The 12,897-nt window shown below is 53.2% G+C and overlaps 1 protein-coding gene across 8 annotated transcripts; it reads left to right on the top strand.

The window, feature by feature from the left end:
• Nucleotides 1-3,111: 3,111 nt before the first annotated feature.
• Nucleotides 3,112-8,732, top strand: NDRG2 (NDRG family member 2; the record flags this gene model as incomplete). 8 transcript variants are annotated; one of them, XM_084241159.1, is made up of 15 exons in its annotated part: nucleotides 3,115-3,189; nucleotides 3,534-3,575; nucleotides 3,962-4,067; nucleotides 4,280-4,400; nucleotides 4,580-4,642; nucleotides 5,548-5,608; nucleotides 5,812-5,898; nucleotides 6,087-6,143; nucleotides 6,316-6,419; nucleotides 6,899-6,943; nucleotides 7,490-7,508; nucleotides 7,795-7,842; nucleotides 8,095-8,130; nucleotides 8,277-8,328; nucleotides 8,566-8,732. In XM_084241159.1, the coding sequence occupies 15 exons, from the start codon at nucleotides 3,115-3,117 to the stop codon at nucleotides 8,730-8,732; spliced, it is 1,083 nt and encodes a 360-aa protein (XP_084097285.1). The 8 variants fall into 8 exon arrangements, with proteins under 8 accessions (XP_084097290.1, XP_084097285.1, XP_084097284.1 ...); XM_084241158.1 differs by having other exon boundaries at nucleotides 7,490-7,538; XM_084241157.1 differs by having other exon boundaries at nucleotides 7,490-7,541.
• Between the last annotated feature and the right edge of the window lie 4,165 nt (nucleotides 8,733-12,897).

Genomic DNA, 12,897 nt, shown 5'->3' with positions numbered 1-12,897 from the left:
TTGGGGGGGCAGTCTGTGCTGGTGTTGCATTTGGCAGCTCCAGTTCCATTGGCCATTGTTTCCAACTGGCCTTGTGCCCAGTCCCTGAAATGGCAACCCAGGATCCAGGCTGAAGGAGGATGGGGTGGGGACCCCAGGGGGAGGGGAGCTGGAAGGGGGGTGCAGGTGGGGAGAAATTCATTCTGATTTCCTTTTGCCAAGTCAACTTCGAGTCCCCTTAGCAACATAAGTATTTCATTCCAGGGCACCTTCCTCTTAGGGGGACAGGGAAAGTGCATCTAGATGGGGGGGCGGGCGGGGCGGGATCTAGGTGCATCTAGACGAGGGCAAGTGAGGAGTCCCTAGTGGCACACCCACCTAGGCCCAGAAGGCGCCACCGCCACCCCCATGAAATCACCGCCGTCTGGGCATTGCGATTGGGCCAGGCCGAGCCAATCTCACCCTCCTTCTCCCTGCCGGACTAGGAGGGGTTAGCGCCGAAGACACGGGGTCTCTTGGGTCCTAGCCCGGGACACAGCGTCCTCCCCTAAGCCCCCGCCCCACCCCTCTCAGCGTTAACCCCGCCCCCAGCCTGTTTACCCCTGAGTCCGAGCCCCCGGGGGTCCTCGGTCCCTCCCCCGCCCCCCCTTGGGGCCTTGACCCGGGAGTTCCCGTTGGCCACCCTTTCCCCCTCCCGCGCTATCCCTCTATTTATAGCGGCCCCCCGCATTCCCCGCCCCCCTCCCCGCCTTGTTTTCCAACTTCTCAGGGAGCAGCCGGAGCGCCGGCGACTGGACGCGGCTGGGAAAGGAGGTACCCCGACCCTGGGCGCCCCGGAGTTGGCGCTTCGGTGCCCTCCATGCCCCCGTCCGCCCCGGGCTGGCACACCTGCCCTCCGCGGCGGCCGGACCCTCCCGCCGCGGCGACCCCAGCCGCCGCCTCCCGCCGCCGGCCCGCTTGCAGCCGGGCGGGGGGACCGTGCGGCGTCTGTTCCCGGGCTCGCCTCCCCTACTCGCTACCTCGGAGTTTGGGGGCGAAGAAAAGTGCGACCCACAGACCCAGGTCGCGGGTGGGGGCGAGAGCGGGCAAGGGATCCCCGCGGGGCCGGGGGTTCCCGCACACCCCGCAGCCTCCAGGTGCGGGCAGGTGAGGGGTGCGCGCGCGCCGGGGAGCCCCGGCGTTCGCTTTCTCCAGCGCCCCCCTCCGCCCCCGGCAGAGCCCCGCTTCCCCCACCCGCGGCGGCCTGCTGGGGCGGGGTGAAGGGGGGCGTGTTTCTTGGGGGTCTGGGCGGGTCTGCTGGGAGCTGTCGGCCCGTGGGCGTCGAGGGGCGGGCCGGGGGCGGGTCTGCGGGGAGCCCGAGCCGGGGAGGGCCGGAGAGTCAAAGGCAAGTGAAGGTGGAAGCGGCCGCCGCGCAGCAGGTAGGGGGAGGGGCAGGCCGGGGTCCCGGGGCCCGGACGGCGCCGGCCAGGTCTGCGGGCGGTTTGCGCCCCGTCCCTCGGCGCTGGCCGCTGGCGGGAAGAACCCGCAAGGAGGGGGCGCTGGGCTGCGGCGCACAAAGGCGGAGGCTGCGCGGGCGACAGGGCGTGTTTGGGGTGTGTGCGAGGCCGTGTCCGGGGTCCGGGGAGCTCCGCGGCCGCGCGCGGGTGTCTGTCCCCGGCTGCCCGGCGGCGTGGGCACGTGTAGGGACAGGTCCCGGGGCCCGGGCCCGAGTCCCGTCGCCTTGCTAGACTTCCCGGGGCTCGGCCCGCAGCGGTCGTCCGGGTGCGGGAAGAGATTGTGGGACCGCCCTCCTCGTTCCTCACTCGCGGGAGACTGGGTGGAGAGAAGCGAAGGCGCGGAGCTTTAAAGAATTCCGTCCCCCCACCCCCGCCCCAAATTGATGGAGGGGGCCAGCCGTGCTCTGCTGCCCTCCTCTCATTCGCGAGCTGTCAAAAATCTGGGGGATCCCCTAATCCCCACTTGTACTTTGCAAATAGGGAATTGAGACCAAGAGTAGTAAGCAGCTGGCTTGGCCAAGGTCACACCGGTAGCCGCAGAGCCAGACTAGAATCCAGAGGTTCTGACACGGGCCTCGGCTTTCCTCCACATCAGCACTTTCTTCTCTCCTCCCCCCTGGCCTGGCCACATACCAGCTCTCTGTGTTGCCCAGCAGCCCCCTCCCGCCAGTATGGATTCTAGTTGAAGTAGAGAAAAGAGGCTCACCAGACTTAGGGGCTGAGATTGGGGAGGGCTAGTGACTGGGGAAGGTTGCTGACCTGGGTGGTCTGGGTCTTGGCTGAGGCTTTCTGTCCCTACAAGACCCAGGGTCTGTCTCCCATGTCATTCACCTCATTGCTTTGTTTTCTCAGACCCCGGAGCCAGGAAGAGTGAGAACCCTGACCCCTAACCTTACTGCATCCAACCAATAGGAGCCCAGTAAGTGACCCACCCCTGGGCTGCCAGGGCTCCAGCGTGCAGGTCAGCACAGGTGTCCTGCTCCTCACTGCCCCTACTCAGTTGAATGTGTGCCAGTTTATTTGCAGTCAGCAGGGAGAGTTTTGGGGAGGAAGGGAGGTATTGGGTCAGTTGGACACAGATGTCCCTTGTCTCTTGTCTCCTCCTCTTCCCTCTTGTTCATGTTAGTCAGGTCATTTTTAACCCCGTTCCCTTTTAGCTACTGACCTTGTGACTTTAGTTGAAGGTCACAGTGAACTTGAATGTTCACCTCATTGTCCCATAGGATCTTTGGAATACCCAGTTACTGAGCTGAGAGTTTCACCCCCTACCTAACTGGGAGTGTGGGGTGACCCCTAAATATAGCCTGGGAAACCCGAGCTGTGATGCTGCCCCACCCTGGTATTTCTCTCTGGGATAGGGGAGGAGGGCTGGAGATGTGGGTGTTGAGGGGCAGCACTGGGAATGGCCAGTCTGAAGAGGTATCCTCATTCCTCATTCCCAAGTCCTCTCCCAGGTGGCCTGGACATGGAAGCTGGGGGAGGGAAGGGCTCTCTCTGTGTCCCAGAGTAGTCTTTAGTTCCTGGGGCCCTTTGTATCCTGATATGTCCAGTGCTAGAGAAAGGAAACCAGCATTTGGGGACAGGTAGGGTATGGAGGTAACCTCCCTATCTTGGTGCTTTCTTACTCTGCCAGGCTACCATGGCGGAGCTGCAGGAGGTACAGATCACAGAGGAGAAGCCGCTATTGCCAGGGCAGGCGCCCGAGGTAGCCAAGGTAATAAGACTCCCTCTGACTCCTCCGGCCCCAATTTCAGACCTCCAAGCATCTCCAAACTCCTGCCTTCCCCAATTCGTGATCTCATTCTAATCCGCACCCTTATTTTCTCCACCTCTACCCACGTCTCTCTCCCCATACACCAAAATTGAGGGTCCAGCCCTTGTCCTGTCACTACACTAACCTTCATCCTCTCCATGTCCCTTGTCATCTCTTTCTTTGTCCTTGGTCTCTGTCGGTCTCTCTCTACGTACTTCTCTGAATCTGTGTCTGTCTCTCCATCTGTGACTGTGTGACTGTGTGTCTCCGTGTGTGTCTCTGTGTGTCTGTGTGTCTCTCTCCAGGAGGCTGAATTAGCTGCCCGAATCCTCCTGGACCAGGGACAGGTAACAGCGTGGGGCGGTCCCAGGGTGGAGGTGGGGCTCTCCTTCCCCCCCAGTAAAGAGAGGGCCCTGGTTTTTCCACCTCTCTTTGGTCACTTGCTTTTCATTCTAGTCCTTTCTCTTCTCTCTTTCTCCCCTTTCGTCCCTCGTCTATTCACAGTTCCTTGTTGCTTACCAATCTTTCTTTATCCTTTTCCATCCTCAGAATCATCTTCTGTTGTCATATATTTCTAAACTAAATTTTTGCTACTCCTATTTCTAATTCTCTGTCCCCTTCTTCTCCTCACCCTCTCTGCCTCCCCCCCACCCCTTTTTGCTTTTGTGGAGCTCCTCCTGTCTCTTTTCCTCTCAGCCTAACTCCTACCTAACGGTGACCTGTTTTCCTGCAGACTCATTCTGTGGAGACACCTTACGGCTCTGTCACTTTTACGGTCTATGGCACCCCCAAACCCAAACGCCCAGCAATATTCACCTACCATGATGTGGGACTCAACTGTAAGGACCTTCACTTCCCCTCCCACTCCTTTCTGGGAAGAGGCTGGGGGTGGGGGGGGGGGTGGAGGGTACGGCCCCAGGTAAAGAGCCAGGGCAGGAAGGGAGTAGTACTATCCTCTCTGGCTGTGGTATGACAGAATAGGGTGGGTGCTGACTTGGGGATACTCTTCCCTGTCTGACTTTACTATTGGGATGATGGGGATTCTCTTTAGATAAATCTTGCTTCCAGCCGCTGTTTCAATTTGGGGATATGCAGGAAATCATTCAGAACTTTGTGCGAGTTCATGTGGACGCCCCTGGAATGGAAGAGGGGGCTCCAGTGTTCCCTTTGGGGTAAGAATTAACTCCTTCCCTCCTCATCAGACTGTGAGGCATAGGGCTGAGGTGGGGAAATTCTATCAGGGGAGGAGGGAGGGAGGGCAGTGGTGATTCTGAGAGAAGATCAGTAGGGCACCCTGAGTGGGGGCCGTGGGGGCAGGTGGGTATTTCCTTAACATTCTTTTCTTCCCCAGATATCAGTACCCATCCCTGGACCAGCTTGCAGACATGATCCCTTGCATTCTGCAGTACTTAAAGTGAGAAGCCTGGGAACCCCTCCAAACTAGATTTCTCTTTCCTGCACAAGGTGGCCTTCAAAACTCTGGTGTCCACCATGGTCCTGGCATTTTGGTCCTTTCCAGATATATCCTTCCTCCTTCCTGCCCCCACCATATTGATGACAAGAACCTTGACTTGAGATAACAGAGTAGCCCTAAATGATAGAGGAAAGGAAAAAGGAAAAGTTTATGGGTGGCCCTGCCTCAGGCTGAGGAGGGCCTACTCTGATGAGGGAAGCTAGCGAGAAAGAGGAGGGGGTAGCAATCCCTGGGGGAGCCAGGTAGATCTATCTGTTCTCTTCCCACCTCTCCTGGTGAACACTAAGGGACAGGGTGTGAGGAGGAGGAGCGAGCCAGGTGAGGCCTCGCCGGTGGGCATACCGGGTGCCGGCCACTCCTGGGCTCTGTCCGGGGCTCGGCTTTCTAGGGCATGAGGGCGCTGGGCAGCTCTGGCTCACCTCTTTGGCTGTTTCCCCATTCCTCTGTTGTTCACTAATGTTCTCTCTATTTTGACATCTGGCTTCAAGTTCCCTCTTTCCAGTTCCTCTAGAGGAACCAGGAACTAAAACAGAACAAGTTGAACTAGCTCCCGAAAACGGAGAATGGAGAAAGAGCTGTGTAAGAAAACAGCATCTGGTTGGTTGGTGGAAGGATGTTTCTTTTCAAGACTCTAGCGCTTCAGGAGGGAGCTCGGGATAGACTTCAGGGAGCCATGCTGACTACTGGCGTCAATTTTTAGCGCCCTGGCACCTTCCTTGTCAGCCTCCCCAGAGGAAAGTCCTTTTCTGTCCTTTTCTGCAACTGTGGCCTTAGGGAGGAGGGTGAGGAGTTTGGAGACCCAGAGTTTTGGTCAGCAGGGCCTATTAGACATGTTTCCCTTTCAGTTTTGCCACAATCATTGGAGTTGGTGTTGGAGCTGGAGCCTACATCTTGTCACGATATGCTGTAAGAAATAGCCCCTAGGCAAGGGAGAGGTGGTGCCAGGACCATGGTAGACGGAGTAGGAGAATACTATTGACTAGTGTGTATTGGGGGAGGAAGTGGGTACAAGGGCAGGCACTGTGGGAGGCTAAGAGTGGGTGGAGCTCAGTGGCCTTATCAGGTTATGAGGTCATAATCCAATTTTCCTTCCTTCTGCTGCCCCTCAGCTTACCCATCCGGATACAGTTGAGGGCCTTGTCCTCATCAACATTGACCCCAATGCCAAGGGCTGGATGGATTGGGCAGCCCACAAGGTTTGGAAGGGCCCAAGCTGGGTGTGGGGTGTCCCCTTGTCTAGGTCCAGTAAGGTCTTACTAGTGTAACTGACCTCTGACCTTTAAGGATGGGGTGAAGCTACTTTAAGGAGAGGAGCTATGTCACTTTGCCTGGGCCTCTTCTCCCTGTAATGTCCTGAGCTTTCTCGCCTGCCCTTTCCTCATAGCTAACTGGCCTCACCTCTTCCATTCCGGAAATGATCCTTGGACATCTTTTCAGCCAGGTTAGTGGTTATGGAAGATGGAGGAAGTAGAGGGGAACAGCAGGAACTTGAATGCTTGGGATGACTTCCTTAGTGGGATAAGATCTGGGGGGAAGAGGGTTTCCTTCTTCTCATCCAGCATCTGTTGGCTTCTCTTCCCAATTTTAATTTTTCTCCTTCTTCTTTCCTTCAGGAAGAGCTGTCTGGAAATTCTGAATTGATACAAAAGTACAGAAATATCATTTCACATGCGCCCAACCTGGATAACATTGAACTGTACTGGAATAGCTACAACAAGTGAGTGTGGGCAGTGTATGCATGCGTGTGTGTGTGTACACATGTGCACACACATGTGAAGGACATAGAAGCAGTGACTGGGGGTAGTGGGGAGGCATAGAGGAGGGGCAATCTGGGAAGCATGTTGTGCAAGAAGAGCAGAGTTTTGGGGGTGGAGTAGGAGTGCAGCTGTGGGACTGACCCAGTGGAAAGGACTGCAAGGAGCTGTCCCTCTTCCTCCTCTTTACTTCCCTGGGATTTTATTTCTTATTTTGGATTCCCAGAATAAGAATTTTTGAGCACTTCTTTCCCCTTCACTGCACTCTGACCAGGGACCTGGGGCACAAGTGACTATAAAGATTGTGCTTGAGGTCTGCCTGCCCTTATAGTTCCTCCTTTTAGTCACCAGTGTTTGGCTATAATTTGGGGAAGGAAGATCGCTTACATCTGGGTGGTAGCATTGCCTGCCTAACATTTCTACTCTTTCAACTTCTTACTAGCCGCCGAGACCTGAACTTAGAGCGTGGAGGTGATGTCACTCTCAAGTAAGACTTTTTTTTTAAAGATTTATTTATTGATGCATACAAGAACTGGGGTACAGGCCAGAAGTGTGGGGGGTGAGAGGATTCACCAGAGACAGAGTGGGGCACAGAACAGGCGGATCGATGGAAACACACTGCTGAGGGGAGCAGCAGGCAAGTCAGGAGAGGTCTGCTGCGCCATGTGGGTTGCTCCCTGGCTGGGGATTGAACTCGTGCTGCAGTGGCTGCGGTTAGCTTCATAGGTTGTTTCTTAACCTCTTGCACCACCACGGAGGCCCTCAAGTAAGACTTTAAGAGATAAGCCTTTTCTCCCCTTGGATAGTCCCGAGGCGCTTGCGTCCTTTAGGAGTCTTTTACTGGGAGTTTTTCTTGCCACCCCCAGCCTCTCCTATTTAGCAAATCACAACCTTCTAGATCTTCCTTGAATCCTTTTGGTGGGTTAGTGGGACTGGAAGGCTATTTCCTCTTTGGAGCCAGATGTTTTTCCAGCTGCTCTTCTGAAAGGGAGTGCCAGGGCTCATGGCCTCCTCCCTGACACTGTGCCTCCAGGTGCCCTGTGATGCTGGTGGTAGGAGACCAAGCACCCCATGAAGATGCAGTGGTCAGTGGGGAATTATCTGGTAGATACGGGAGGGCTGGCTGCGTAGGGGGGTGGTCAGTGGGGTATTTTTCCAAGAGGCAAGTTCTGTTTAGGACAAGGAGAGTAACTTTGGGGCATAAGAAGTTGATTCCTGGTAAGGAGATGGTAGGGGGACAGATGGGAATGGAACTGGGGGTCTGGGTGCCTGGGTCCCTTGGATGGGAGGGGCCGTGGGGATGGTGACCTCATTCATTCAGTCTACCACTTATTCCAGGTGGAATGTAACTCAAAACTGGACCCTACCCAGACATCTTTCCTCAAGGTCAGTAACCCTGCTACTTCATGCCCAGCCTGACTCCTGGTCCCCTGTCCAGAGCAATGTATCTTCTCTAGATTCAGCCTCTAGGCCTCCAGGGTCCTGCATGGGAGCAAGTGAGGTAAATGAAGTGAAAACAAAACCCTAAGGGCCTAGAGTGAGGATGCCTGGGAAGAGAGACCCCTTTCTACTTCCCTGCAGGGCTCATTAAACTTACACGTGCATTAATTTTTTTTTTGGTGGCTCTTTCATGAACAGATGGCTGACTCTGGAGGTCAGCCCCAGCTGACTCAGGTGAGTACCCCTTTCATCCATGGGATGGGGTATTAGGGCACTGAACTGTGCCCTTTTCCACACACTCCAGCCCCACACCTGCCGTGACCTTGGGCTCAGTTCCACTTCTAAGCTCACCGCCTCCCTTTCCTCATCTACTTCTATAGCCAGGCAAGCTGACCGAAGCCTTCAAGTACTTCCTGCAAGGCATGGGCTACAGTGAGTATGGGGGTTAAAGACTGTCACAAGGAAGGGGGACTGCTGCCCAGGAGGAAGGATGGGTGCTGAGGGGGAGGAGCCAGTGTAGGTTAATTCTTGGACTTCATGTGCCTGATCAATCTTGTTGACACCCTGGCCCCCTTTACAACTCTTGCCACCCAAGCACTCCACTCTGACTTGCCAGCCTCTCTTCTCCATCTCCCCTCTGACTGCCTCCATATCCTTCTGTCTCCACAGTGGCCTCTTCCTGCATGACTCGCCTGTCCCGGTCTCGCACAGCCTCCCTGACCAGCGCAGCGTCCTTTGATGGCAGCCGGTCCCGCTCACGCACCCTGTCCCAGAGCAGCGAGTCTGGGACTCTGCCTTCGGGGCCCCCAGGGCACACTATGGAGGTCTCCTGTTGAATGACCCTTGTTGCCCTGGTGTGGGACCCGACCCTCACCTCCCCCAGCACTAACCTGGGAGGTGCATAGGGCATTGGGCCAGAGTGAGCAAGGGAGGAGGGGCAGATCGTGTGGGAGATGACGTTGACTTTGATTGCTACCCTAATCTTGACCTCTAACCTGTGATTTCCCTCAGCTCCTGGGAGAGATGTCCTAATATCTCTTAGGAACCCAGACCCTTAAATTCTCCCTCTCCCTCATTCTGGTATTAAGGTGGAGAGGGCATGTATTCCCTCTCCCTGTTCTAGGTGTCCATAGATGAAGGATAAGAGGTTTTGGTAGTTGCCTATGGTGTCTCCACCAGACTCTGCCCTCCTGATCTAATATTGCAAGGGGAGGGGACTTGGGGCTGGGTCTCCATTCACCAAAGCGATCTCTGAAGGGCCTGGGTCTAAATGAATGTGCGTCAGGGGAGGCTTGCTGGTGGGTCAGTGGTCCTCAGGACGTGATAGAAGCATCCGGTGTGTGAAATGGAAGTTGGAATGGGAGGTGGTGGGCAATGAACAAATATGAAGGAAGGATTAGAGCCGGGGCAATGGAAAGGGGCCTGGGGCCATTGGCTGCACTAACTTTGGTAGCTGTCTAGACAGTGTGTGTCTAGAGTGGGTGGGGGGAGGAAGCCAAGCTGGGCAGGGCTGCTTGGGGCTTGGCATAGTGGGGTGGGAAGGGCTACCTTGAGCTCTGACCACATAGTGTGTTCTGTGTGGAGAGTGCCCTCCTGTCTCCCACAATTTCTGCTGTAACAATAAATTGTAGAGGAATCGGAACATCATTCTTCTTCATCTGAGTTTGCCTGCATCATGCCACTTTTTCCTACCTTCTCCCTGCCCAACTTTCATATTCTCTTCTCAAAGCGACGTAAACCATAGGAAAGGACTCACAGAGGATAGAGACTTGACAAAATGTAATTGCATAATCACTGGCCCACTATTCCAACAGAATGTTATTGTATTTGATAATACTTTCAAATATGGGAGGCAGGAGCTGCTTAGATCTTAGAAGACTTACTGATCAGTTAGACTACATTGAGATGCCATAGGACCTCAGAGAGAAAACCAACATGATCTTAGAGAAGGAAGTAGAGGCAGTTGACTGAAGTGGCCAAGGCTATCCTTGATCATCTCCTTCTGGACCCCACCACGGGTGACCTAGATTCCGTTTTGGGCAGATCAGTACAACCAGTACATGGAGGCAGGGCCTGGAGGGGTCGGGGTGCTCACAGTCTACTCCAATCTGAAAACTCCTTCCAGAGAGTCACAACACAAAAGAGGAATTTCTCCTTCCTCATAAACCCAAGAATTTGGGAGTTAATCAGACCATGTTTGTCATTCTCTGGGAAGCTTTTCAACAACTATGAATAATATTAAGATTTCAGATGTTTTGTGTCTGTTATAGGTTGACTCTTGGGCTCTTGACACACAGAAAGAAAAATCCGGGCTTAGGTTCTTCGTAGCACTAAGGGCACTGTGTGGCACTCTGGACGGACTGCTACAGCTCTTTTGCCAGACTACATTAAGGACAACCACAGACAGCTATACACTTTTCTCAAGGAATCTGAGTTGAGCACTAAAGCAGCTTGATGTTTGGGGCTTACACACCGACGGGGGTGTGGGGATGGTCTTGATTCTTGAGCTTTTTATCACTCTCTCCTAAGAGTGAGTCTATTTTAAATGCAGTGGAGCAGGATCAGTAGGGGCTGGGGATATTACGCAACTAGCAGGGTGACAGAGCTAGCTATTGAAGGCCAGGGGTGTGTTGGGTGACTACACCCAAGGCCAACAGCTATGAGTGCTTAGATGCCACACTAAAGGAATGGCATATTGAAGTCACTAACAAGCTCCGAGGTAACAAAACAAGGAAAAGGCAAAGAACTCCTAGCAGCTTCAGCCTCAATTTACAGTAGCTGCTGTTGTGCACCATGGAAGGGAAGGCAGAACTTCTCAGCACATTTACCTAACAGATGATGATGTTAGTCTTCAAAAGGGGGGAAATTACAGTGATGTGAGTACATGGGTATGTATACGGAGTGGGAGTGTCTCCCTCCTAGGTGCCTCTGCAGGAGACACCCAAACGTTAGGTAGAGGGAAGGAGGCGTCCTGCAGGGAGAAGGGAGAGGGCTTTGTTGTCCTTGACTGACCTCTCTACTGTATTGGTCTTGACATTGCTATGAGCCGGAGGGGACACAGTGCCCTCCTGTGGTTGGCAAGGTTCTATGGCACTTACTGCTGAGGGAGGGCCTGAAACCAGGGTCTGTGGATCCTGTCTATTCTGGAGATCAGCACTCAAGGCTCAGAGGAGAGGTTAGTGACACCCCAGAAATAGAACAATAAACTCCCTACTTTTTGTCTCTGCTTCAGGGTTAGAACTCCTGTTTCCTTCTTCTCATTCTCCAGGAACGTATTTCCCTGATTTTAGGGCCAGAAGCCCCGACAACTAGAGAGGGCCCAATGGTAAGCAGAATGAAACTAGAAGAATGGAATGACAAGGGCCTCATAATTTCACTTTGAAAATTCTGAATCTCCTGAAGAGATTTTTCTTATTTGTATTATTTAGTTAAGTTACAGTACACTATAGCACCTGTTTCTTATATAATGTTCAGGTTTTGCATCACTACAAATCAACATGTGTATATATAACATGAACTTTATCACTCGAAGTCCAGTTCCATCCATGAAGAGATTTAATTTTCTTACATTGTTGTTCATTTTTGTACAATAGTTGATTTCCCCCTCAGGTGTAGTCCCCATAAATCTCCCACCATATCCCCTGTGTATTGTCATCACAGTCCCCTGTACTGTCCCCTCCATTTTGACCCCCTCCCTCCTCCTCCCCTGGTGCGTGCCTCTACTTGCTAGTTCTGTCTTTTTTTTTTTTTTAAGATTTATTTATACAAGCACTGGGTACAGTGAGAAGCGCAGGAGGGTGAGAGAATAGTTCTGTCTTTTTTTTTTCTGTTACCCTTTATTCAGTTTCCCTACATTCCTCCTATAAATGAAACCATCCGATATTTTTCTTTTTCCTCATGAAGAGATTTTAAAGGGTGATTCTCTGAAGATGCTTATGAAACAGTGAAACTGCAGCAGGAGAGACGGACATTAAATTTTAAACAGTGCTCCTTCAGAAGTCAGAGAAAGTGCCAGAGTGGGAGATGCTGCCTTTCTAGAGAGTTTTTAGGACTGACAGGATAGTGAGAATCAGCTCTGACTAGAGGCCAGGGGTGTGGCTGGGAAATGTTGCCCAGAGCAGTGTAAGTTGTTTTCACCCTCTTGCCTCAGAATTTTCCTAAATTGGATAAATACATAGTGAAGTAGAATGCATTATATAGTTGATATTCAGCAAACCTGAAGAGAGGAATTCAGAACAAAATTGAAATAAAGGAAACAATCTAGAACAGGAGTCTTTGAGCATCCCCACAGACTGAGGTGTGGAGCAGAAGCCCTGATGCAGCCCTTTGGCTTCATTGTTGCCAGTGGCCATCGGCCATGGAGAGTGTGTGTGTGTGTGTGTGGGGGGGGTGTATGTGAGGGTGTCTGGCTCTTTGGCACACTCCTACACACCCATCCACCCCGATTCTGGCAGCCATTCTTTGTACTCCATCTGATCAGGGTCAGGAGCAAGGAAACGTTTCCTTTCAGGAAAGAGGAAACCTGTCCATCAGGATTCGGGGGGGACGTGGCCCAAATTGTCCCACAGAGTTGTCTGAGCTCTTTGGGTTTTGCCCCACGGAGTTGTGTGTTGGTCTCTGACTGACCGCCCACCTGCTCAGGGATATTCCCTTAACTCTGGTTGCTCTTTAATGCTGTTCTCATCTTCCCTTCACACATTATCTCAGAACCCAACATCCAAAGCCAACCCTCCTCCTGTGAGCAGAGGTGCGGGGACCTCTGCTGGTGGCAGAAATGGAAAGCTGGCTCTCCTGGGAGGGCATTTGGAAGTCTCATTCTCTTGCGTTGTTTTGTTTCTGCTCAGATATCTAAACTATGAAGAATGAGGGATGGGGAAGGGACACAGGGATTGAAGAGACGTGAAGACTCTTCTACAAGCATTCTGTGACTATCTCAGCACCTCCTCTTTTGCTTTTCCTCGTGTTGCAGGTCTCTCCCCTGTTTTAAAATTTCAACTCTTG

Source organism: Talpa europaea, assembly GCF_964194135.1.
Source record: "Talpa europaea genome assembly, chromosome: 8".
NCBI classification, from domain to species: Eukaryota; Metazoa; Chordata; class Mammalia; order Eulipotyphla; family Talpidae; genus Talpa; species Talpa europaea.
The sequence above is the reverse complement of the archived record's forward strand: the minus strand, read 5'-3'. Positions and strand labels throughout refer to the sequence as shown.